At 43.9% G+C, this 27,285-nt stretch overlaps 1 protein-coding gene across 1 annotated transcript; it reads right to left on the reverse strand.

Annotated features, from left to right (window-relative positions):
* Nucleotides 1-484: 484 nt before the first annotated feature.
* On the reverse strand, nt 485-27,285 carry LOC308129074 (serine/threonine-protein kinase 4-like). Its single transcript, XM_080494844.1, has 11 exons — nt 26,975-27,285; nt 21,137-21,217; nt 20,588-20,716; nt 20,141-20,255; nt 19,740-19,904; nt 19,487-19,654; nt 19,028-19,165; nt 18,760-18,891; nt 18,285-18,495; nt 10,444-10,595; nt 485-3,094 (listed from the first exon to the last, which is right to left on the reverse strand). Exons 1-11 carry the CDS (start codon nt 27,010-27,012, stop codon nt 2,936-2,938), a joined length of 1,488 nt encoding a protein of 495 aa, XP_080350970.1. The 5' UTR covers nt 27,013-27,285; the 3' UTR covers nt 485-2,935.

Below are 27,285 nucleotides of genomic sequence, written 5' to 3' on the forward strand. Positions count from 1 at the left end.
AGCGTTTTCTTCGGAAAAAGTTTTTTTTTTGTTTGGTGACAAGTACAGCTACTAAACAGTCGCTTTCTCTCCACCTTTATTTACATTTTAATAAAGTTTCCCATTTCTTAGCGAGCTCACGCAGGAAACAATGGAGTCAGTGCTTTTATTTTGAAGGGTTTTGTTTGACGATGCAGTTTAAGCTTGTTTGGGATCACGACACCGCTTGATCGCTTTTCAAATCAATTCAAACTAAAGATAACTTGTGTCGTCAAGCTCACTTTTTTTTTTTTTACCTCTTCTTATTTTGACAACTCATCGACTTCCTCCGGGTTCAAAATGTGTCGAGGGCCTAATTCAGCATCTGGATCTTTCTTCAAATATTTACTGCAGTTAATAATCATTAGTTTAGAGGAAAACAAGCAAAGATTAACAAAATAAATTGGAATATCTAGTAATAAAGAGTCAAAAGTAGAAAAACCACAAAATAAGAGTGCAACAGGAGTTTCCAGCATTATTTCCTTTATTAGAGAAGCAAACCAAACACAAAGCAAACAGCAGTGACTTTAAACGCCAGAAGCTCAGATCCTCGCATGCCGAGACGGATTCACACAGAAGAACCGGGAAACTTTCCCTTTCAGGTGAAGCTTCAACAATCCCAGTCTTGACGCCCAATTCGCACGGAGTTCAGTAGATTTCACTCTTTAAATTAAATGAGGTTTCCGTCTGGGGAAGTCTCGGGAACCAACAAATTACAGTGTGTGACTTTTTTTCTTTTTGAAGAAAGACGTGTCGTGTCGGTCCTCTCCTGCTAAAACTACTTCGAAAAATCTGAAGCAGCAAGTTCATACACGCTATTTCATGTAACTGCGTTCGCTTCATGTAGATATTTAGGACATGATGACAGTAAAATTGTACGTTACTGGAGCTGAACAGTCGATCTGAACTGAATTCTATGGCGTAGCTGTGAGAACAGTTAGCGCCGACGCTAAAAACGTTTCCTCACATTTCCAAACGCTGAAATCTCATTTGAACGTTATGGCCTGGAGATATTCTATTCACTATAAACTATAAGTTCCGTTTTAGTTGGAGAGGACCAGTTTGAGATGTTCAAGCTAACAAAGGTAACCGGGTTCGATTTAAACCCAAATAAGCAGTAAAGTAAGTGTTTGTAAGAAACGAACAGTGGTTGATTCAAATACACTCCAGTGATTTCGACATATTTTCAGATTTCAGCTTAAAAGAAACAAAAAAAAACCTCCGGCGACGCGACAGCTTGAGTTTTTAAAGCTTTGATCTCACGCAGACGAGAGAAAGAAAACACAGCAACGAGAGAAGATTGCAGTTCCACGCGGAACCAGCAGGGGGCGTTTTGTTCCACTTGTCGCACTCCTGCAGGAGGAGGAGTTGAAATCGTCCGACGTGGAGGAATTGATTTCACAGCCCTGAGAAGAGGAACCGCCTCCTTAAAATACGAGCTTTCTGAATCTGACGGAAAGGGGGGAGGGGGTTGTTAAGCGAAAGAAAATAAAGTAAAAAAAAAATTAAGAAAAAAAGGGAAACTTAATTTAATAATTGCTTTCATAAAAAACATGATTCCAGTGGATGCAGAGAAAAAAAAAGTCTTGAGGAAATTTAAGAAAATCTGCAATAAACTTAAATCAAAATTTGCTTAAAAATAAAGTATGTAAGTAAATGTAACTGAAAATGTGTTATTTATACGCCAGTGTGCATAATTTCTTCTCTAATATTGTATCATCCTCATTTATTTATAATATTATTCTGTGTTTTTTACCCTTTTTCCATTTGTCCACAGCGAAAACCAACTAAATCCCTTTATATCCAAAATAATACGTCCATCAAATGTTAATATAATGCTCAAAAACAGAAAAACACTATGTTCAGTAGATATTTTTTTCACTTTTTTTTGGACTGACAGAAACATTCAAGTAGTTGGAACAACATTTTCCCTTTTCTCCCCTGATCGATGACAACCTGTGCTTTATTTTTATCTCTAAATAAAATGCCTGTTAATCCAGCAGCTGCTCTTCAAACTGGCTCTTCTGAAGCCAGATTATTATTGGATTCTTGGCCATCATCAGACTAGAGCTCCACAAACTTTGATGGCTGAAAAAACAACAACAAAAATGCTGAAATTAGTCCGTTTAACGAGTTTAAGGAGAAACTGCTGTGTCAGCACATACAGGACGTCCATATATGGTCGAGCCACACGGCGAGCCTGGTGTGAAATGACGGGGAGTCGATGCTACACGTCTGCCAACTTGAAAAAATATGTAAATTTTGGTTTCTCGAGAAAAATAGTTTTTTTTTTTTTTTTTTTATTAAAACTTTGATTCTAAATAACCACAGTGTGAAAATGAGCTCCGAAACCTCCCGACAATAAACTTCAGACGGAGCTACGCTGCTCGCTTCCCAGAAACGAGAAACTCCCGAGGACCTCCTTACGATTTCTGAACCAAACAAAAACACCCCGAGGGGCCTTTCGGACCAAAACGATCCGGAAGCTCCCCCCCCCCCGGTCGAAAAGAAAAAAACAAAAACAAAAACCCTCACAGCAGATGAAACCTAAAAGGGAGTGATGTCATCTTTACTGGACTTTTCTGCCTTCCAGAGGCCGGAGAGGTAAAGTTGTGGAGCGCCCACTTTCTTCCGGAGGTTCGAGTACCGGAGACGAATCATCTCAAATCAAACTGTACCACATGTAAGAGGAGGAAAACAAAAAAAACACTTTGATGGATGTTTGCCGTTTCTTCAAGTGTTCTGAGCAGAAGTGCAGTGGAGCTCTAACAGACCCCTGAGGAGCTCCGCCTCCTCCCGTGAAGTTCAACAAGCGCAGCAGTTCTCCAGACGACTGGATCGTCCTGGAATAAGTTACCAGAGAGGCCTGGTGGAGGGGGGGCGGAGCCTCGTCGGCAGGGAAACACCCGCACGGTCCTCAGTAGGTCTGCTGCCGCCGCTTCTTGGCCTCGATGGCGTCCAGGATGGGCTGCCTCTTGGCCTGGTAGCGCTGACGGATCTCCTCGATCTCCTGCTCCATCTGGGGGTCCAGAGAGGCCAGACGCCTCCTCAGCTCCTCCACCGACCACGAGCTGACCTGCGCAGGACACCGTGACAAGAAAAACAATAAAACTCGATCCGACACACCGAATGAGTGAACAAAAATACCAGATAAAACAAAGCTTGGGAAGAATTCAACGTCACGGAAAAATAAGAAAACACACCATATGAGACAAACCACACCGAATAAAGAAAATCACTATATAATCTGAACACATCCCCATGAAACGTCCAATAAAAGTCCTTTAATTCACCATAAAACATGATGGAAACGTCCCTCGTTACAACAGCTCACATATATATAAAATCATCAATTATGACTAAATTCTGTAACCACCGGGAGAGTTTAGAAGTTCGGATGTTTGTTGTGGAAAAACTTCAAACACAAAGCGAAACGCCGGCTTGAAGAAAACGACCACCGGCGGCGGACCGGGAGCTCTCTGGACGTCGATACTCGGCCAGTCCGTTAATGGACACTTAGGAAAATCTTTAGCTCAAGAATATCTCACCCAGGTGCGTGGTGTGTGTGTGTGTGTGTGTGTGTGTGTGTGTGTGTGTGTGTGTGTGTGTGTGTGTGTGTGTGTGTGTGTGAGAGAGAGAGACGAGCGGATCTATTTTCCGAGGCTCTCAAAGGCTCCATGTATTGACATTTGTTCAATCTGCTGCTCGGGCCTCACGTAGGGACCCGGAGCCTCCAGCTTCTACCCCCCCGGGGGATCCCAACCTCCCCCCCTCCCCCTGCTGCCCCCCCCCCCCCCCCCTCCCCCTGCCCCCCCACTGCACTGGCACCTCTGCTCTGCTCTCAGCCGATTTTATACCCCGATCGATGGGATAAAAATAACGCTGGCGTCCCGGTCCAGCAGACAGATGACCGTGACGGGAGGAAGGACAGTCGTAGCACTGGACCACACACACACACACACACACACACACTTTTTCAAGCGGGTGCATCGCCCTCCTGAGTGGAAGTGTCCTTGGAAGAGACCTTATGGCTCGTTTAGCCACAGACACTCCCTATTAGATCTCATGTCTTATCGATTTATCAGAACTTGCATCCAGAAAAAGGACAAACGGACACGTGGGTCTAGAATGTGTGCGAAACGTCCGCTAGCGGTGTTAGCCACTAACGTTAGCCACACTCGGGCTAATGTGCCGTCGTTCACCCAGAGAGACGCCGGAATCCCGTCTGCAAAAGAAAAGATCTCAAAAATCTGCTTTACTCCGATAAAGACCCCCGTCTACGCAACGTTGTCAAGTTAATACGCTCCGTCGTTTCCACGACGACGGAGCTCGGAGCCACTAAAAAAAAAAAAAAAAAACGTTCATTGCGCACAGCCGCCGAAGTGAATATGTTGGTCCTAAATGAAGCCCCCTCCAGTGTGCCTGCGCTTTCCGTTGTAAACAGACGTTTTTCAAAACGTTGCCGTGTAAACTTGAAACTTTTCCCGAATCGAGGAGTCTTATTGACGGCTTGAAAAGCTTCGGGGAGTTACCGGACGCCGCTGGACACACGGTGCAGAGAAGCTAAATGTCCTGCCGGGAGCAAAGAGCCTCAAACTTAAAAAAAAAAAAAAAAAAAAAAAGCAGACCCAGTTTTCTCAAGATTACAGAGGAAAAGAGATTTGCCGAGTCTGAATCATGGAGGTTTGTCTCCAGACACACTATTAAACGTACATTGTTCTCATCTGTAACAAACCCCGTGCCGTTTTCACGACCAAGCAAGCGATCAAACATTTAGTATTCCAGCTAAGAGCCAACAAACCAGACGCTTCACTGGCAAACGGCTCACCGCGGAAATGAAGAAAATGGAGCAGAAAAAGGATTCAACAACAACAAGAAGAGGAAGAAGAGGAAGAGGAAGGAGAAGAAGACGAGGAAAGAGAAGAGAAAGAAGAAAAAGAAGAGGGAGAAGAGGAAGAAGAAGAGGAGGAAGAAGAGGAAGGAGAAGAAGAAGAGGAAGAAGAAGAAAATGAGGAAGAAGAAGAAGAGGAAGAAGAAGAAGAAGAAGAAGAAGAGGAAGAGGAAGAGGAAGAAGAGGAAGAAGTGGAAGAGGAAGAAGAAGAAGAGGAAGAGGAGGGAGAAGAGGAAGAAGCGGAAGAAGACGAGGAAGAAGAAGAAGAAGATGAGGAGGAAGAGGAAGAAGAAGTGGAAGAGGAAGAAGAAGAGGAAGAGGAAGAAGAAGTGGAAGAGGAAGAAGAAGGAGGAGGAGGAAGAGGAAGAAGAAGAGGAAGAGGAAGAAGAAGAGGAAGAAGAAGAAGAAGATGAGGAGGAAGAAGAGGAAGAGGAAGAAGAAGTGGAAGAGGAAGAAGAAGAGGAAGAAGAAGAGGAAGAAGAAGAGGAAGAAGAAGAAGAGGAAGAAGGAGGAGGAGGAAGAGGAAGAAGAAGAGGAAGAGGAAGAGGAAGAGGAAGAGGAAGAGGAAGAAGAAGAGGAAGAAGAAGAGGAAGAAGAGGAAGATGAAGAAGAAGAAGAAGAGGAAGAAGAAGAAGAAGAAGAAGAAGAGGAAGAAGAAGAAGAGGAAGAAGAGGGAAACTCGGAATGATTTCATAAATGTTGGTTTTTCCTCTATAAACCCTCAGATGACGATGTGGTTGTTGTTGTTATTATTGTTGTATGTAAATCTAATAAACCGAGTGACATTTCTGTATTTGAAAAGTAAATCTTTCATAGAAACAGTAGAAGAGCCAGAGCCGAGAGCCAAACTCCCTCAGTCGGGGAGGTGAAGACGTCCCAGAGGAGCGGCGGGGGAACAAACGGAGGTAAAACGGGGAATATTACTCACATAGATCACAGAAACAAAGAAGATGCATCGGAACACTGGAAACAGGAAATAGCTTTTACTTCTTCATCTTCTCCAGTTTAGTCGGGGAAATTTATCGCAACCGGGATGTTTCAATATTTCATCGTTCACATTGCTTCAATGAAACAAGAACATTGTGGATTAGTCTTATTTCTGCAGAAGACGCACTGCGGCTGCAGACTTTGTTTCAACAAATAGGAGGAGGGGGGAAAAAATCGCACAGATTGAAATGTTTTTTTGATGAACGTAATATCTGCAGTAGATCTACACGATGAAGACGCTTAAACGTCGAGGAGGATTTGAGGCGCTCGCAGCTTTTCCACACATATATGGAGCAGAAAAAAATACCGATGGGCAAAATTGGTTTTCAAAATGTGAAATTCTCCTGAAACGAAACCATAAAAAACAAGAAGGCCGTTGCTGGGCTAATCCCCCGCCGGAGGGCTTTATATTTTCTCACAAAGCCAGCTCTAAGGCAGCACACTTGGTACACTAGAGGGTGTTCCATGGGTCCTAGTAGATAATTATGTAGAATCTGAAAGGTCTTCTTCATAAGCTATGTCAAAATACGTCTCCAGAGCCCAAAAGGTGTTTTTATGCACTTAGTGACCCTGTGACCTGATATGCAAATTAGGTCCTGGTCACCATGGTGCCCCTTCTCCCCAGGTGGAGTGTCCATGTGTGAAGTTTGGTGACTGTGGGCCCAGGAACTGCTGAGAAATGAGGAGAAATGTTTATATGAAAACCCCTTTATATGAAGACCCTACCAATCTTCAAGGTCAAGGTCAGGTCACTTGGTGTACTGGAGGTTTTCCCTGGAGTGTGTATCATGTGTGTATAAAATTTCAGAGCCCTAGCTCAAAAACCTAGGCCTCCAGAGCCCAAAATGTGTTTTCAAGCACTTCGTGACCCTGTGACCTACTAAGTATGCAAATTGGGTCAAGGTCACCATAGTATCCCTTCCCCCTCTGAGATGTATCCACATGTGAAGTTTGGTCACTGTGGGCCCAGGGGTTGCCGAGATATAGGTAGAAACGTTCGAACGGACGTACGGACGGCGACTGTTTCAAGATCCCCTTTCGGGGCCTATCGGCCCCGGCGGGGGATAATAATGGTGCCTCGTCAGCCGAGAACACTTGTAAACAAACCACTGGCTTGTTTGCAGTTTACTTGTGCTGCTGCAGCACATTTCTTGTACGAGTCCTCCTCCAGGACCTCAGGCTGCTCGCTGCACTCATTCAGGTCAAGTATTCCTTTCTTCCCTTTTACCTTTTAAAATCGCCATCAAACTTACTTAAATGAATGAAACGCAGTAAAAAATGAAGACGCGGGACAGGCGCACATTCCGTTGAAACCTCGAGGAAAGCGGCGAACGCTTAAATTTCTACGCTGAAAACGGCGATTCTCAACATCTTTAAACATCTGTTCGGTTCCAGTTCTGCATTTCAGTACAAGAGGACAGATGTGAGCAGCCCCCGGTTTCAACATTTCAACTGTTTGACTTTTTATCGAAAAACAAATAAATCTCTTGCGTGTTATAGAATTTATTACAGATGTGAAACAAACTGCTTATCGTAATTTTTTGGACGATAAGTTGCGATTGTCAAAAAATGTGACGCGAACAGAAAAAGAACTATAGCTGGTTTTAATCCTGGTCCAGAACCTTCTGTGAATCTGTTGTGCAGCCTGTTAGCCCACAAGTCTTTGTTTTCTCAATCACGGGAACAGATTTCCTACTTTTCTCCAGTTTCTCACGCACTACAATCCAGTTCTGTTGCTTTTCCGATGCACATTTTATTATTTCAAGTGTGACCTTTTCTCACTTGTTGCCATTTTCCTTGCTCTGTTGGTCAAATCCTGTAGTAAAGGAGGTTGTTCTTTGGTGCTGTAGCAGCTTCCTGTTGTCATACAGTGACATCTAGTGGCCACACATGGTATGAACCAGTAAGTTCCGATACACAGGTTTAATGACCAGTAAAAGAAGAACGTGACTTCCAGCGTGAAAATTTAAAAACATCTGTTCGGTTTCAGTTCTGTATTTCAGTACAAGAGGACAGACGTGAGCAGCCTTTCTTCTTCTACGTCTTGGTAACCGTGAACCTGCGTCGTGAAATTTAACCTCCAGTCAGAGCTTGTTGGAGAAAACGTCCGTGGTTCTGAGGACAGATGAAGGATGGAAAGAGGCAGCGGGGAGGATGGGAGACGAGGGGCGGGCGGGGGGGGGGGGGGGGGAGAAGAAAAGCTTTTTATGTGAAGAATAAAAATAGATCGGGGAAGAAAGTGTAGAAGAAAAGGACGACTGAGGAGCGGGGAGGCTGGCTGTTCCACGTCTTCTTATGAATAATGTAAGTTAGTGCTTTCCACGTTGTATTGTCCCACACAGCGGAGCGAAAAGAGGAAAATACTGAGGTGGAGGTGAAACACGCACACACACACACACACACACACACACACACACACACACACACACACACACACACACACACACACACACACACACACACACACACACACACACACACACACACACACACACACACACACACACACACACACACACACACACACATACATTTACACACACACACCTGAGCACCAGTTGTTAAAACCTCCCGAGAACCAATAACCACATCCGGAGTTGCAGGGAGGGGAATTAAAGCAGCCAAGACATCTGTCCTGGATAACTACGTAAAAAAAATAAAAAAAATAAATAAAACATCTAAAAGCGAAATCCAAAAATAGCAGAAAAATCAGATCTAAAATTAAACACAGTCGGCGTGAAGCTGTCAACAAGCTGCGTCGCTGTTAAAGAAATGAGCTTTTCATGCTCTTATTTTCCAGTCTGGTGGAACAATAAATCCCCCAGAGAGAGGGAGGAGTGACCGGAGAGATCGGCTCTGCATGTTTCTGTGGATTGATTCATTTTCACTATGCTGGAGGACGAACCTGCTGCTGCTGGACTTCAACATTACAACTCAATGACGGGCCATTTAAACTGGACGCGTCAGAACGTCGTCACACTTCTTTAACGTCTATGAACACATCAAGTTAAAGTTCATTCTGCCTTCGGTTTGTTCATAAAGTACTTTGTTTTTCAGGCAAGTAGGATTTTATGACCTACTTGAAAAAGTGCAATGGTACGACAATAAAGAAAGATTTAACTGATCCTGCCAGGATGACGAGATTTTGACCAAACATCCTCCACGTCAAAAAAACCCCCAACAAAAAACGACTTGCCGGAAAAGATGAAAGCAAAATACTTTTGAGATGGAGGCGGATTTCCTCTGACGTGAGGTTCCTGCAGAGTAACAGAAGTGAGATTGAAGATCTCGGCGAGCGGAAAAGTTCAGACCTACTTTAAAAAAAAAAAAAAAAAAATCCAATAATTCCAGCATAAGCAAACATGAGTGGAACAGAGAGAATCTCTAATAATATGGAGGCGCGGTGTTATTATATTTCCTTATTGGCAAATGTTGCAGATCTAAAAATACGTGAAACAGTGAAGCTTCTCCCGGAGATGAAAATGTGGGAGTTATTAAAAAAAAAAACTGAAAACACAACCTGAGAGGAAACCACAGAAGAAGAGTGACGGGCCGGTTCAGGCCGCGGTCGCCCGTCAGCCTCGGTTAGCGTCGCGGCTTCAAAACACACACCGACACAGAGCTGAGCTCAGTTAAAGAGACACACACGCAATTAATTAGCGGCGAAACCTCTGTTGCATATCGGAGCATTTTAAAGAACTCTTTGCTACTGGTGACAGTTTCTATCACGAAAAATGTTCAAAAAAAATATAGAAATATCGTTTTTTTCCCCCCGGTTATTTTTCAGCTTCCATAAAGAACAACTGCCTCTGTGGATCCGCCTCGTATCTAAAAGGTCACGTGTTAAATATTTAATTCCAGCAGCGGCCGTTGGTCTCGGAGTGAGACACACAACCTCTGCTCCTCCGTTCAACTCAGGAACCTTTTCCACCGAAGCTCCGACCGACAAAACGTGAAAATTAAAAAAAATTAAAACATTTAAAACTCATTAATGCCACGATTCCATCGCTGAGACCAACAAAGAACGAGAACGAAGAAGCTCATAGTTACAACTTACTGAAAAGAAAGCGCATTTCTTAAAAGGTAGTTCCGATGCAACTTTAAAGTCTCGTTCTCAAACAATTTGTTTTTTTCCCTCCCATCATGTCGACTATGAAACTATATATTAAGACAAAACTCAACTTTTAATGTGACGAAATACACGTCGAGGTGAGGTTACTGTATAAATACAACGAGGACTCATTAAAAGCATTTAAAATCAATGGAATACATGATGGTTGAAAACAATTAGGAACAAGGAAGATGCTCTATAACCTGGACGTTGGTGGGAGGAAGATGCTCTACCCAGGCTAATGCTACAACAATACAAATAAGTCTATTGAAGTTTCCTTAACGGAGTACTGACAATGAAGTAATCTATTAAACCGAGTGAGAAACTGTCAAAACAATTGATTTGCAGTATGAGTAAAGTTTCTCTATTGTTTTTTTGCTTGTTTTTTTTAAAGTGGGAATACGAACTCAAGTCTGTGTTTGTGATTTCCACTCACCACTTCCAGGTCTCCCTCTGGGGGCAGCTTGCGGTGCTCGGCGTTGTTTTCTCCTCGCCCTCCGCCGTCGTTTTGCACGTTGGCCTCCCGCTCCTTCTGCTCGAAGTACTCCAGGAAGGACGGCTTGGCGGGCTGCATGGTCTCGTCTCTCCCTGCGGAACACACACCGTCGGTGAGGAGGGGGGAGGAGGGGGGGGGGGGGGGGGGGGGGGCAGGTCGAAGCACGAGGACACACACCGGGGGAGATTTACAGCCACAAGTGTGTTTATAAATCTGAGAGAGTCACTGGAGGTGAAAAGCACCGACACACACACACACACAGCTGGACGGTACCAGCCAGGCTGGGCTTCAAAGCTCCGGGATGATGTCATAAAGGAGAATATTCTTGCCGTATGATTTAGATTCATGAAGCACTTCTGTGCTCATAATTTACAAAAAAAAAAAACGCCATTCCCTTCTTTTTCGCTCCTTATTTAGAAGTTTCATTTGGCGGGTGGAGGCGGGGAAACGTCATCCTGTGGCCGATTTACACGGGGAAGGTTTGCTATGAGCAGGACGGGCAGATTTATGAAGCCCCGCTTCTCGCTCGTCGTCTGGGAACTTTTTTTTTTTTTTTTTTTTAAAGACGTCGTAGGTGTGAACTCGTCTAACGAGTGTGTGTGTGTGTGTGTGGGGTCGTCGCTACGGACGGTGGGAAGTCGGGTTTGTCTGTTATTGAAGTGATGAATCTCAACTGAGGCTCTCAGAACCAAATAGTGTGTGTGTGAGTGAGATGGAGTGTCTATTAGCAGTCGTCTTCACCGTAAAGTTTTAGCTCCCAGGTTACTCCGAGGGAAAAAGACTCAATCTGAAATCCTACAAACTAAAGTTGGTAAAAGACTTTTACTTTCTTAGTTGCATAAATTGAATTAAATTAAATACAAACTGAGGCCCCCGCTTACACGACAATGTTTCAAGGGAAAACAAATCGTTTGAGAAATGTTTCACATTTACACGGCAGCATTCTGATAACGATGTCCGTTTCCACGGAAACGGCAGAAGCACTGATAACCATGCAGTGAGCCCCTACGGCCACAAGGTGGAGCGGTGTGCTGTTGTGCACACCGACATGAAAAACACAATATACGTCTTGAGATTTCACTTGAAATTTGTTGACGTGCAAAGGATTTCAGAGTAAGAGTTTTCCTGCACCCCGACCTCAGCAGGAAAAAAAGCAAGGTTTCCTCTTCGGGAGTCGACGCAGCGCTGCATTATTAAAGCATCCATATGGGAGCAGGACACAAGCGCCGCAATACTTCTGCATTAATGTGATCGATACCGGTGAACAGCAGCCAAATGTGGAAAGTGGCGGAAGATTTAGGGCTTTTAACTTGTAACCGACGGAAAGGGAAAAAGATTGATAGAGAAGCGTTGAGAGTTTCAGCGCTCCGTGAGGGGAATTAAAGAATGAAAACTAAGGAGACGGAATCAGATGAATAGACGTTGAAACAGACGCCGATGAAAATCTCCACGTTTACGTGAAACATTTTGATTGCGATCAGACTTTCATTGTTTGTGTCGGTGTAAAAACAGCCACCGTGTCTTGATTCATGGCTTTAATATGCATCTGTGGCTCCTGCAGAATAAACACGTCGCACACGAATCCTCTGAACGCCTCTGCCAACAAAAAACACTTAATATTTATCACCGTCCGACAGGTCAATCCTGTTTATCTGCATTACGGATGGAATTATTCCATGGCGGGCTGCGAGGAGAACATCTGGGCCTGAACACGTCGCCACAGCTTGATCTTTGTGTTTCTGCAGCTTCAGACTGAGGAGGTTCAAAGTGTGAGACGCTGTTGTTCAGATATTTATAACCCGCAGTGATTAAAATCTAATTTATTTACCGGGGGGGGTCAAAGTTTCCACATCTTTTCAGTACCATCACCCTGACAAATACGTCTGCTCTACCAATTTATGACTAGCCGTAACATAAAAGGTAATTTCCCAGTGATTTTTTACTCATTTAAAATGTGGCTGATAACAGTGATTACAGGACGACTGAGCTACATAAAGAAAAAAAAAAAAAACTTTAAATGGATTCATGAATGGGTGAAAAAGTTCAACATATCAAAAACACATTTCTACAATTATTACTGGCTAATCAAGAATTTAGAATATCATTGAATAATAACAGGATTTCTCACATCTTACTATGGTTCATATGATGTTCATATATGGTTCTAAGTGCATCAACCTGCGGAAAAACAGAACATGCTAACGCTCGTTCTTGTGTCCACTTGAAAGTTTTCTTTCCAGTCCCATTGAACCCAACACTCGGTGAGAAAATGATCCGTCTTGTGTCGAGCAGTGGGTTCACTGATAAACACACCAGACTTCGCCTTCAGAGCTCCGCGACGGCGATTAATGTCCAGCTTCTCGTCGCTAAATCTCACTTGTGGGCCTCCAGTCTGCTTTCATTCAACCACGCAATCAGTTTAAAAGGGGGAGTGAAGAGAACAAATGACGTTATTTCTGCTTCGCACTGGATTTAATCTGCCAGGAATCTGGAAACCGTGTCAGGAAAAACTCGCTCGTCTTCCCCGGTGTGGACTTTTTTTTCTTTTTTCGTCTTCCCTCAAACATGGTAACATGACAGGAAGTCAGACGCGCACGTATCCAACATGTAACGTCTCTCTCCCGACGCCACGGTTGGTAACTTCAGCAATTATCCGAGATGTCAATAGAATACTTCCAGCTGTGCTTCACATCTGTAATCTGCGACCCGCTGGGCTTGCTGGTTGCCGTGACAACACGCCGCGAGGTCGTTCAGCTGGTTGGTTTACCCTCACGTGTGCTACAGACTGCGGTGATCGACGCGTCGCAGCCACACGCCGTTAACCCTTCGTGGTTTCATCAAAACGACCGGATTTGATTATTTATCGTCGGTTGCTTGCCAAATAAACACCGTCACAGGATCCGAAGTCGTATATATGCAGAGTGAGCCCGTGTTCGTTCCTCGGACCAAGACAATGGCGAGACTTTAAAGCAAGACACAAGACAGATCAGGCCCGCTGGAATGTTGGGGCTTAACTGCACATGTGTATCAAACTCTTAAGTATTTATAAATGAAACAAAAAGACACACAAAAAAAAGGATGCGAGATGTTCGCTGTGTACTGGAAACGACAAAGAAGGGACAGAACTTGTGAAATGCTGTACAGCAGTGTTTTTCAACCTTCTCTGAGCCAAGGCACACTTTTTTCTTTGGAAAACTCTGGAGGCACACCAGCACCTGAAAATGTTTAAATGTTAAACTTCTATTAACAATATAAAGTCATTCTCATCAATGCTTTATCAACAGGAATCAAATAAATACAGAAAAAAAGTATTTCCCAATTTCTTTTTTTTTTTTATTTCTACTCCCTCAGTGTGAAACCTGGACCTGATGGATGAAGACCTGAGATCCTGGTTCACATTCTTCCTTTTCAAAAACTTCTCCATCACTGTCACTGACACAGTACTTTGATACAAGATGGTAGCAGGAGGTGGAGATTAACCACACTGACGTCTGTCACTTTACATTTCACCGGCAAAGTTCTGTACTGCCCTCTAGTGGTGAAGAGTATTTATACATGATTACTCTGCAACACACTGTCGCTCTGAGAGCAAATGTTTTTTTTAGAAAAAAAATGTGAAATTGGAAGATTTCCCACGGCTCACCTGACGAGATCTCGCGGAAACACCAGTGTGGTTGAAAAACACTGCTGTACAGGGTAGGCGACACAATATAATTAAAAAGAAATATGGCGGTCGCACCCCGATTCATCAGATTAAATTAATCCGCAAGTAGAAATACATGATATGATTTGTTGGAAAATGTGTGTGTGTGTGTGTGTGTGTGTGTGTGGGGGGGGGGGGGGGGGGGGACTATCAGGTTTCACAGACTATGAACCTCAAACCAGAAGAGACTTCCTCCTGAAACTCCTCACAACAACATGAAAGTTTAATGAGTGAGAGACGAGCAGCGATAAGACGCATTCCGTCTTAGTAACGAGGATCTGGAGGGCGTGAGGGGGGGGGGAGAACCGGGCCGCGGGATGAGAACACGCCGTCCACGCGCACTTTAATGAATAAACAACGCTCCTTTAATCCGCACGGCGAAGCTTCTGTGCATCGCTGAGGCGCAGAGACGGAAAACTCCCTGAATTATTTACATCGACATAATGCTAATGTCGGAATGAATGTGAAGCAACGACGGTAACGGTGCACTCGCTTCCAGTGAGGGATCGAACATGTCGGCTCGTCGCAGTTACGACTTATCTCAATAAAAAGCAATTAGTTCCTCCGCTGCCGTCGGTGTGCTCGTAATGTTAGATGGGTTGAAACTGCACAAGTGGTGATGTAGTATAAAAGGTGTTGTTGTGTTTTAATATTCAATGTTAAGTGCAGTTAATTTCTTTGCGCACCATTGCAGAGATAAAATCTTTTTGTCGAGATAAGAAACAGAAATGCATCGACATGTTACTACCTCTTGGAAAAAAAATAACCCGAATCATCAATATTGCATCATAACGCTGATACTTGAAGCACGACGATCATTTTTTATCGAACACCTTCGGCACCAACTTAACCTGGAGTTTGAACCTGATGTGGCTTCGGGGGAAAACATGCGACAATATTTGATGTTAAATTGTGATATCCAAGAAATAAAAAAAATAAAAATGTAATAAAAATACTATAAACCCAAATAGATCAGTGATTAAAGTGGCTGCCGGGACGACTAAACACAGACAGGATTCGTTAATATAATTAACTCGGTTCAGTCGCAGAAACACTGACGAACTGATGGAAATTGAAAAGCGGGGATAAAGATTAAGCTGTTTGCAAAGTTTTACTTATTCTACCGCCGTGCGTTGGTAATGAAATCGGCTCGGCCGGCGGTGAAGGAGCGTCTGGAGTCCGAGGACAGAGGGGATGGGTGGTTTCCGACGTGGCCTCCAGCGAGGGAGCGCCGGCGGCTCATCAGTGTGAATTAAAAGGCTTTTTATTTTCCAGAAGCATTAGAAAGAATCGATATCTGATCTAATACCTCATCTTCGTGCTCAGGGCTCCTTCGGCTTCAGACGTGGTCGTTAGTCTGAGACGCACACGTACAGACACACACACACACTAAGAGGATATTGGGGTTGTAATGTGATTATGACGTCTGAATGTTCCCATGTTAATGTAGTTTAAACTGCCAGCAGTGGTGATCCATGCTAACTCAATAGCACGACATCAGACAGGAGACTCTGTGTGTGTGTGTGTGTGTGTGTGTGTGTGTGTGTGTGTGTGTGTGTGTGTGTGTGTGTGTGTGTGTGTGTGTGTGTGTGTGTGTGTGTGTGTGTGTGTGTGTGTGTGTGTGTGTGTGATCAAGTCTTCACGTTGTACATGTAATGCATTCATACCCAACGGGCTCACGTCAGGCCCTTCAAAACCTTCGATTGCTTCCCGCCGACGCAAACGTAACCGATAATACTTTGATTTGAAATCAATGACAACAAGTCACATCACAAGTCGCTATTAACCGCGATCAATTAATAAGCACAGAACAATAGTCGGTTTGTTACGGGCTTTAAAAATCACGTGGTGAATTGCTTTTACGTGTGTGAACTAATGGAGAGGTTTGAAACAATCGACCGATCAATCAAGAAATGTGTCTGGATTGTTCATCATACCGGAGAATATTTCACAAACGGGCCCCATTTGAGACACAAAAACAAGAATCATTACAATATATGACAGATTTCTATCAGGCTTCCAAGGTTTATGGGCGAAACACCAGAACGTTCCCTGCGGCCGTCGGGCTCATGTAAAGATCTCAGGGTGAAAGTAGAAGCGGAATGTGACCGTGGTCCATTACTTTAGCTCTCCGCTGTGTCGCTTTGCCACTTCCGGGTGTATTTCTGTTTGTTTTTTTTAGCAGATGAACCTTGTGGCAGTGGGGACTTCATTAAAAATGGTTCGTACAACTGTGATAGCAACGGCCCACAATCAAAGACTGCTCATGTTTCGTCCAAGAAGGAAAGATCGATCGTTGTACGGCAGCATAGGACTCATGCTGATGGGCCAGACTTCCCTCATTAGGTCTATTGCAGCTGGAAAATGTCTCCCAGGGCTTAAAAACATGTGAAAGACGCCACCAAGCACTGACGAACTCAGACTAAGAGTCCCGGTACGTCCGACGATTCCACTCCCACACTGCGAATAGACTCCCGACAGCCTCGTAACGCCAGACGCTTCCCCCGGATAAGTGACGATCCAGCAGAAGTTAATGTGCTCATCACAACCGTGGCTGTACTTTGTCTCGTGTTGCACGCATGAGACAAAATTTGTCCGTGTCTCTATATCTTTAATTCTATCTCTGCGTCCCAACGCCTGTCTATATTTTTACATCTGTCGATATCACTGCAGTTTATCCATGCTCATCTCTCGATGTCTTTATCTCTTCTTTAAATTATGTTTCTATGTCCAAGACCTTTATTTGTCACAAGCAGAATTATACACCCAGTGAAATGTGCTTCGCCCCTGTTCCAGGTCTAAAAGCACAAGAAATGCATGTATGTGTATATATTCCTATGACTGTGTATGTTGAAAGGCCTATAATTATGTTTATATATCTCTAAATCTTTGTTTTAAGCTCTATGGGTTTGCTATACATGCCTATAGTTGTGTCTACTGTGGGATAATTGTGCCCCCTGGTGGTTCGTATTAACTCTGTTGTCTTCTTAGGATGTGCAGTGAAGCAATGTTGCATATTTATACGTTTCTGTATGAAGCTTAAAAACATATCGGCCTGAAACACGCAGTCCAGCAATAATCCAGAGAAACTTTTCTCAACACAAGTTTGTTTTTTTTCATTGACATTATGAACCACCTGAGCTTGTTTTTCTCATCACGTCTTTGGCTCGACCTTAAAGTATCCAAATGATTCATTACCGTCATTCTAATCTGTGGTGATCAAGTATAAAAGATGAGGCCAAAAACAATCTGCATTCATGTTGATTTGGATGATAAACGGCAGTAAAATAGAGGAGAGTGGGGGGGGGGTTGAACATTTCAACGGTTTGACTTTTTATCGAAAAACAAATAAATCTCTTGCGTGTTATAGAATTTATTACAGATGTGAAACAAACTGCTTATCGTAATTTTTGGACTACAAGTTGCGATTGTCAAAAAATGTGACGCGAACAGAAAAAGAACTATAACTGGTTTTAATCCTGGTCCAGAACCTTCTGTGAATCTGTTGTGCAGCTTTAAGCCCACAAGTCTTTGTTTTCTCAATCACTGGAACAGATTTTCTACTTTTCTCCAGTTTCTCACGCACTACAATCCAGTTCTGTTGTTTTTCCGATGCACATTTTATTATTTCAAGTGTGACTTTTTCTCCCTTGTAGATGTTTTTCTTGCTCTGTTGGTCAAATCCTGTAGTAAAGGAGGTTGTTCTTTGGTGCTGTAGCAGCTTCCTGTTGTCATACAGTGACATCTAGTGGCCACACATGGTATGAACCAGTAAGTTCTGATATACAGGTTTAATGACCAGTAAAAGAAGAACCTGACTTCCGGCGTGAAAACGTTATGTCTCCCTTTAATCTGACGAGAACCAACAACAAGCAAACCAGCACATCATCTTTAAAGTATTTAAATGGCAAACATTCAATGTTCGGACTTCCTACACTGATCATCATTTACTCCAGGCAGAACAACACTAAACGAAGCCGAGTGAACTCTTCCTGCGTTCAGCACACAATCCAAACCAGCAGGAAATGTGACAAAGGGTGACGGCAAAACTGGCAAAACTGAGAAAAATAAAACTCACTTTTCATGGTGCCGGCCTCTTCCTCGTCTTCGTCGTCCGAGTTGATGACCATGGTGCCGAGCTGCGACTGCATGGTTCCCGTGTCCTCGTGCTCGATCATGGTCCGAGCCGTCCCGCCCAGCGAGCTCGCCAGGGACCCCACGGCCCGGATGGTCCCGGACTCGCCGGTCCCCGCTCGCACCATCGTGCCCTGGTCGACCTCGTCCTCGTCCTGGAAGGACATGACGGGAGGAGGAGGAGGAGAAGGAGAAGAAAGAGAAGGGCGTCAGCTGCTGAACGACCCGTCGCATTCACACGTTCACACTGCAGGCCACCTGCTCAACCTCCACTGGGAGTAAACTGGGAGTTCTTGCTCAAGGGCACTTCAATATACGGGGCAAGACGGTGAGTAAAACTGTGCTCCCTGGCAAATCTGCCGAATTCCAGCTCCGACTCATCTCCCGCATTCATCCACTGGTGGTTTGTGGTCGTGTACCGAGTTGTCTTCGTCTTCCGCATCCTGCTCCCTCTGCTCCGCCTCCTCTTGCCTCTTCAGTTTGATCTCCATGGCGTCGGTGATCAGCGCTCGCAGGATGGCGCTGGGCTTGGCCGTTTTGATGAAGGGATGCTGGGGGGGGGGGGGGGGGGGGGAGAGGCAGAAGGCGGTCGCGGTGACTAGGCGTTCCTTAAGAGCAGCTGCACCTCTGTGTGAAACAGTGGCGGCTTCATGCGCCACGTATTTAACGGGCTTGACTTTGCGTTACCTGTAACAGTTGTGTCGCCGTGGCCCTGTTTTCAGGGTTTTTCACCAAACACTGGCTGACGAAGTCTTGAAAGGACGGAGACCACAGGTCGGGGTTACGAAACGTCGGAGGAGGGTTGGTGGGAATCATGAAGATGGCCTAAAAGAGGACGTACAGTACAGATTTAATAAAGATTTAATCATCTCTTATCAACTGTGCTTTTTTCCACTTCCTCTCAGATCACAGTCGTACGTCGATCACATCTGTCCAGTACAACTGACGCTGAACCTCTCAAAAGGTGTTGCTGTTTCAAGGGGTCAAAACACAAAGATTCCTTATTCCCTAATGGAGCTTCACACAATCTAATTGCTGCTCCGACTGACACTTGAGGAGAAACGGGAGAGACTTTGTGTAAAACACACTCGTCTCATTTTCAGGCAGTAACAATAAACTCTCTTTAGACTGGGCACAGTTCCTCACCCTCATGGGGTGGATGTCTGCGTAGGGCGGCTTGCCCTCGGCCATCTCGATGGCCGTGATGCCCAGAGACCAGATGTCGGCCACGCAGTTGTAACCGATCTCCTGAATGACCTCCGGAGCCATCCAGAACGGCGTGCCGATGACCGTGTTGCGCTTCGCCATGGTGTCCTGAGGGGGGTAGAGAGAGGTGGAGGATCTTTCAAACGACCGTGAAAAAAGGTCGATTGTGTTTTAAAAACTTGATCCTCCTTACTGTGAGCTGCCCGGCCACTCCGAAGTCGGCCAGCTTGGCCTGGCCCTCGCTGTTCAGCAGGATGTTGCCGGCCTTGATGTCCCGGTGGATCTTCCTCATGAAGTGAAGGTACTCCAGACCTTTCAGGGTCGACTGCAGGATGGTGGCGATCTCCTCCTCCGTCAGCTACACGGCACGGAGGAAGAGAAGAGTTGGCTTCAAATGAGGGAAATTTATCGGAGAAATTCTTCCGCAAAGAACGGAAGAAAGCAGACTTTGTTGACGCCGCCCTGCATTCAACACATCCTGTGCAGAATTAACCTGAAGAGCCCAGGTGGCAATGGGGGTCAAGGGTCACGCTCACAGGGTTAACATGTCTGGCTTGTGTGTGTGTGTGTGTGTGTGTGTCAGTGTTGTGTTACCGTCTTGTTGCGTATCCGGATGATGTCAGACACTGATCCGGCTCCGCAGTACTCCATGACGATCCACAGGTCTCGGTTTTTAAAGTAGCTGCCGTAGTACCGCACCACATGGGGACTGAACACACACACACACACACATTAAAAAATGATTCTGACATCATCAAGATAAAAAAAGCTCCTCATCACTCAAGCTCCAATAAATACTCATGAAAACTGAACTGCTGGCCTTTGTTTCATTATGATATATTGATTTTTATTAAACACACAGGGTGGAAGAGTTTGGGGAAGCAGGTTTGACAGAGCCAAGAACATGCAATGTATCAACGTAGCCACAAAATAAAGACTGAAAACAATTATTGACGTTACACTTTGTCGTGCACAACACCCATGGTTAAAAGTTTCCTCGTGTCTATGCAGAAGCTCATCAGATCATTTTAACCACAGTACCTGTTGCACTGCTGCATGATGGAGATTTCTTTGATGATCTCCTGAAGATCCGACTCCACAGGAACCTGTTTGATGGCCACGATCTCCCCCGTTTCTTTATAATGGGCCTTGAACACACACCCATATGACCTGGGCACACACACACACACACACACACACACACACACACACAATTAATTAACATTTAAGATTTATCGCACCTAATAAAAGGTGACACTGAAAACATCAGAGGTCACTGTAATATTTTTCAATGATTAACCGTGGTTTAGGTGGGAAAACTGTGTGTGTGTGTGTGTGTGTGTGTGTGTGTGTGTGTGTGTGTGTGTGTGTGTGTGTGTGTGTGTGTGTGTGTGTGTGTGTGTGTGTGTGTGTGTGTGTGTGTGTGTGTGGTTTTGTCACGTATGAAGTCACAGCTCCAATCAGCAGGAAGAGCATTGAGAAACAGGAAATAAAGAATGTTTACAGAAACTGGAGGGGGCGGGGCTACACCTCTGAGAGGGGCGGGGCATTTTGAAGGGCGTTAATGAGATATGAGAGAGTGACACCGACCCTTCGCCGAGCTTCTCCAGGACGTCGAACACTTCCTCGGGCTGTTTGGTCAGACTGTCCTCGCTCAGCTTCTTCAGCTGCCTGCAGACACAAACATTCAAAAAATTAAAAGGTTTTCTTAAATCTATTACCATTTGGACATCATTGTCTAAACCAATTTTCCCCCTCAATGAACTTACATGTGCTATGTTTAAAGTAATCCAGCTATACGAGGTGATACTTTAATCCGATTCCTCATAAAACGGGGATCTAAAATACTAAACAAGAGAAAAACAATCTGTTCATCCATGTTGGATATCATAATATTATGGCGATGGGATTTTTATTACAGAAAATTCAGAAAATAATGTCATTAACCTCAGTTGACATTTTCAGTAGTAAATAGCAGAATTGAGCCGCCAGCATCCTGGAGGAGCTCAGCCTCAGGAAGAGGGATTTTAATTCTACCTCCTCCTGAATGTCACTGATCACATCGGCTCTTTTCCTCGAGAGACACGAGCGACGGTGCGAAACTTTGAAGCCGAGAGACAAAAATAATTCCAGGAAACCAAAATAGATCCAAGAGCGTCCGACGTGTGACAAGCTGTTGTCAGGAGGAGTCTCACACGGCGTCCCACCGACTGATCGTCTTTCAGAAATCAGCAGTGTCACTGGATTCTGCTGGATTTTTAATCCGATCTGCTGAAACGCCTTAATGTGGAAACTTTTAATAACAGGGTAACGGGGTCAAAGACACGCACAGGTACATTTCTCCAAAAATTAGAACATCGTGAAAAGGTTTTGTGAATTTATTCAGAAAGCGACATCGTTATTTTATATAGATCCGTTACACATAGGGGGAAATATTTCAAGCTTTTATTTCTTGTTTTATTTCTTATTTCATGATAATGGCTTACCTAAACTTCACCAATTTGAATCTAATTTCATAAGACCAATAAAAAAAAAGGATATTTTAAGCACAAATGTCCGGCTTCTGAAAAGTATGTTCATTTCAATGCACTCAATTCTTGTTAGTTACTTCTGCATGAATTTGGATTTCATTTAGAGATTAAAATTAAATTAAACTAAATTAAATCCCGGAGTCTGGAAGATTGGGCATTGCTTCTGCACAAACCCTTTTTTTTTTCTTCACTGTGAGGATTGTGTTCTTGGGAAAATGCAATTGTTGAATGTAAACAATCAAAAATAAAACTTCACTCAAGAGCACTAGAGATTATCTGGACATCAAACTGATCAAACACCAAAACCTTTCAATTTAAATTCAGCTCACGAAGCGAAACGGATCATTTCCATCCATCCATCATACAAAGAGTCACTATTCATCTTTCTCTACATTCATCCATCCACCGCTGCATCGACTAATCCAGCAGTTATTCACCCCAAGCGTCAGGCCGCCCATCCACCATGAAGCCGTCACACCCTGCCCGCGTTTCCATCCGTCATTTCAACGTCTGCATCCACACAAGAATGCTGCTCTGGGAGCTTCTGTGAGGCCGTTCCCACTTCAAACCAGGCCGCAAGCCGCAGACAAACACAAGAGTCCAGCACGGACATGCACATCTGCCCACACCAGCCTGCAATCAGCTCCCCGGATCAACGAGCGCACTCTGTGAACCCCTACCAACAGCCTAACCTGTGCGTGTGTGCGTGTGTGTGTGTGTGTGTGGTAGCTAAAAACAGTGGACACACCAAATGTTAACATCGCTAAATTTAAAATGTTCCTCCAAAGCTCCCCAACTCCCGCTGAAGTTTGTGGATTTTACGGAGCAATGAAAGATCCGACTGCACCGTCCTTCCCAAAACAGTTTGATAAAATAAACATCCCATTGCGACGGTGTACTTTAAACATGAAATCCCCATAAAGGCGGAGAATTAACCTTGATGTGACGCTGAAAAGAGCTTGTTATGCGTAAAATGCGAAGGCTGGTTCTTGCTTCTTGGTACACAATTGTTCATTTACATGGATGAAACCCACAGAACCAGCAATGTTGCTCATCCCACATATGTATGTTGCTGCAAAAAAAAAAAAAAACACAATATCCAATAGTGTGGGGCTAAATAAGATTCCTGTGCATACGTGTGGTTACCGACATTTAAAGGGTTAATTGTGTATCGAAGCTGCTGATGAACGTTTTCAGCTCTGAAGATTTACAAGAGGGAACAGGTCATAAAACGCTGGCTGATTTTTAATAAGCTCACTTTATGTTGGAGTGCAGAGGGGAGGTTTAAAACCCCCGAGTCAGCAGCTCCGGTTCGCCATAATAAAGGTATTAGGAAGACATCACCTCCTCTTTTATCCTCCGTTCAGCCGCTGACCAACAAGGAAAAAAGTACTTTTGGGTCATTTTCAGACTTGCTGTACAGATTTCTTGTTTACCGTAAATTCCAGATTATAACCCACTTTCTTTTTTTGGGGGGGTAATTTGGAATATGTGACCGGCATATTGAAATATACTGCTGCACACCGTGTGTGACCACTAGATGGCACTGTGTGACAACAGAACATTGCTGCAGAACCACAGAAGAATCTCCACTTTTTGAGTGTATGCCACAAAAAAGGGAAATCAACACCGCAGAATTACAAAAAAAATTCCATTTGAGGTATTTGTGTGTCATAAATGGTGGAAAAATAGACGTGCCTTATATATATTTCTGGGGGTTTTCTATCCCTGTTCTTGACACTTTTTTTTCTCAGATGGGACTTATAGTCTGGAAAATACGGTAATTCATCAACTTGGTCTGCTTCATGAAACCAACAGAAGTTTACTTGGTGTTAAATACTTTAAATACCTCGCTTACTGAAAGCAGAACTGGCCGAGAGGCAACCCGTGGGCCATGCGTGGCCCCCCGTCCCCACACTTTGTGGCCCCAGAGGCAATTTAGACAAATGTTGAGAACGTGGTATAAAGATGATGAAAGAATTCGGTCCTTTTCTTCACATTAGCCCAGAATTCTCCTACGTTCTCATGGAAGATGTGATCACGTTCTTAAGCATTTCAGAAAAGTTAAAGTTTCTAATAATTGAGTGACTTGTTCAAACAAACAGCCAAAACCCAAATAAAGTTTTCCGTTTTTACTTGGAAATATTGCAAGCGACAGCCACAGCTCATATTCTCTAAATAAAAGTTAAGGCTGACAAATCAGAAACTGGTCATTTAATAATCTGTAGGTAAATCGTAACCAACAGTGCCGTAGGGGTTCTGTTTTATTTACATCGCATTTAATAAAATGTCAACTAGGAACGTGTTTAAACTAAAGATTCAACAGTCACACAGGGAGCAGGGCGGAGAGGAAACCATGGACCAGTGAGTGGACCCGATAAGGAAGTCTTCAGTTCCTCCTGTCAAACACAATGGACGCAGAGACGAATAAACAGTTCCTGCAGCAAACAATAAACACCAGCGCCGCGTCTCTGAACGACCCGATCATCAGTGGCAGAGACACAGAGTGGCGGGAGGGAGGAGCAAAGACGGGAACAGCTTCCTCTAAAGCGCTTACATCAAATATCAGCTGTTTTGCAGTGACGCACATTATTCCAGCCTTCACTTCTCACTTCATCCATTCATTTTAGATGGAGAATTATCCAAACATCAAAAACCAGCAGTGACACACACACAGTAACAAATCCAATAGAAACACATGGTGGTGTTACATACTTGAACCAAAGAGGAAATAAATATTAGAATCTTTTTGTTAAAGGTTGGTTACTGTTTTATGCTCATGCAGTCACACCAGGTGGCATGTCGGCTAAAAAAAAAAAAACAACCCCAAAAAACCCGACGAATTGTGTTAAAATCACCACAATGAGGTGAAACACCTCGCTCACGTCAACCCACACGGAACAGCGGTTCTTTACTGCCACGCTCAGGTTCCACTGACATCATTCACCCAGAGACAGTGTTTTCTGATCGTTATAATAAATCATTTAATTTCGCTGAGGGAATTAAAATCGGTAACTATCGTTATTGTTTGGTCAAATCTAATCAAAATCGTATTATTATTACTGATATATATATATATATATATTGTTGTTATTGTTATATTATTGCTACCATTATTAGTAGTACTATACACGAGTATTATACACTATCTCACACTGTTATCTGTATTATTGTTATTATTATTATTATATAATGCCTACTTCTAATGGCTCTACCACTGCACCTTACTATCTATTTATCTTGCTTTTATCTCCTGCTTATTTCTAAGTGCCCATGTTCCGTTCTGTGTTTTACTTTATGTCTTATACCCAGACATTTTTATTTCTTACTTTTATTACTATTCTATTGTATTTTATAATAGTCGTATGTACCAGATTGCTGCAACAAGACAATTTTCCTTCGAGGATGAATAAAGTAATTATCTATCTATCTATTATCTATCTATCTAACTTCAATATTAAAAATGATTCTACAATGTTACTGTGGCAGCCATATCATTAAAAAAAAAAAAGAATCAGAATGGCATATATCTTATTGGAATTCTATTCATCCAGCCACTCAAAGGCCCCACAAGTTGTGGTGTTTCTTGTTTTTTTTTTACCCACAGACTCTTTGTTCCGGTGGCCTCCTGTCCTCTTCCGACCACAAAACCTTCCCTGTGGCCTGTGACATCCATCAACAGTTTCTACAAGCGGCGCTCATTGAAGACGCGTTTAATCTTGTGAGATTACGCCGGTTAAGTCTGAGATAGCTGTAAACAGAGTAAAGGGATTAAACCGGATTATAGAGGCGTTGGATAGTGAGAAGAACAAGGATTTTACCCTCCACAGATCACCAGTGCAAGTTTATGGAGGACTATCTTGATGATCAGATAAAACTGTGATGGCTTCAGCTTCCTGAGTGAGACATACTTTACATTTTTTCTGTCCTCCGTGAGCCATTTCTGAGTTTTGGAACTGTTTTCCGTGGAAGGAAGGATGAGAAGTGAGTCATTTTGGATTCACCAGAATGAGAATAAGTGTCACTTTTAAAACAACGTGGAAACGACAGCCACAGGAGTGTGAAACTTTTAGATTTTTTCCCCCCGTCTTATTTCACAGGACTAACACAGACCATCACACATCATAACAGGGTTAAAAAATCACCTGTAAAAACACACACGAATGTAAATCTGGAGCAGGCCCAACCACTGATCCACTGCGCGCCCTCATTTTCTTCACACTTTACATAAATGATGTCAAAACACCACAAAACCAGAGCTTGTTGACACTGACTATTTAGTGACTGGGTTACATTATGACCACTCAAACTTTAAAAACAAACAAACATTGATGAAATTAAGAAACTGATGAGGTTTGGATTGATTTGAAGATACAGATCTCAAAAGAACATAATATTTCCATTTATATACAACGTTTGGAAATCCTGGTAATCCTGCTGGAGGAGGATGGATGAAGGTTTCTCATGGCTTCCAGGAATCCATTCATATCCATCATGATCAGCTGAGAAATGATCTCTGCTCTTCGGATCGCTCAAACGTTAAAGAACACCAGGTTATTAAAACCTTTCACGTTGACGTTATTTAAAATAGCATGTAGAGTAAATCCAGGAAGGACTTTTTTCTCTGAAATCTGCAGGTTTGACCAGGAAGCATCACGTACGCACGAAAACCAGTCTTTAATTCCACGTTTGACTGTATTTTAGCTTATTTAACGCTGTAATTGTCACTCGCACGTTGCGAACCTGTCGTAGTTTGGATTATCGTTTTTTTTTTTTTATGTTTGACTCATTTCCAGCCCGGCTTCAAACTTCCACAGACCCAGCAGCGATGCTAAGGAGCCCCCCCCCAGACCCGGGGGGGAACCAAACCTCTCTGCCCGAGCTCAGGCTGCCTCACCTGCGGGGGGGGTTCCTCATCTGCACCTTGTTCTCCATGTCCTCCTCCTCCTCCCCGGTGAACTTTCTCGCTCTCGAAGGGAACTTGAAGCCGAGCTGCTCCGAGAAACGCGGATGCTAACAGTCGTTAGCAGCGGCGGCTAGCCTCCGCTCCGCCGCGCCGCCGAAAAACGCCCGCGTCCGGCGAGCATTATGGGAAAACAACGCAGCGGAGGGTGTGAGCTTCGCCCGGTTGCCGAGTGCCCGCCGCTGGGCTCATCCTCGTCCCGAGTCCGGACAACTTTGGACTTGTTTGACAGGCGGACCGTTCAA

This window comes from Blennius ocellaris (assembly GCF_963422515.1).
Source record: "Blennius ocellaris genome assembly, chromosome: 4".
In the NCBI taxonomy this organism is placed as follows: domain Eukaryota; kingdom Metazoa; phylum Chordata; class Actinopteri; order Blenniiformes; family Blenniidae; genus Blennius; species Blennius ocellaris.

Bases quoted from the DNA above. Each gene is read 5' to 3' on its own strand.
- LOC308129074 (XM_080494844.1), bottom strand. From the start codon at position 27,012: ATGGAGAACAAGGTGCAGATGAGGAACCCCCCCCGCAG. The intron at 19,166-19,486 runs GTGAGGAACTGT...GTCCTCTTTTAG, and splicing joins CAGACATCCACCCCATGAGG to GCCATCTTCATGATTCCCAC. The intron at 3,095-10,443 runs GTGAGTGGAAAT...TGTCCTGCGCAG, and splicing joins CAGAGGGAGACCTGGAAGTG to GTCAGCTCGTGGTCGGTGGA.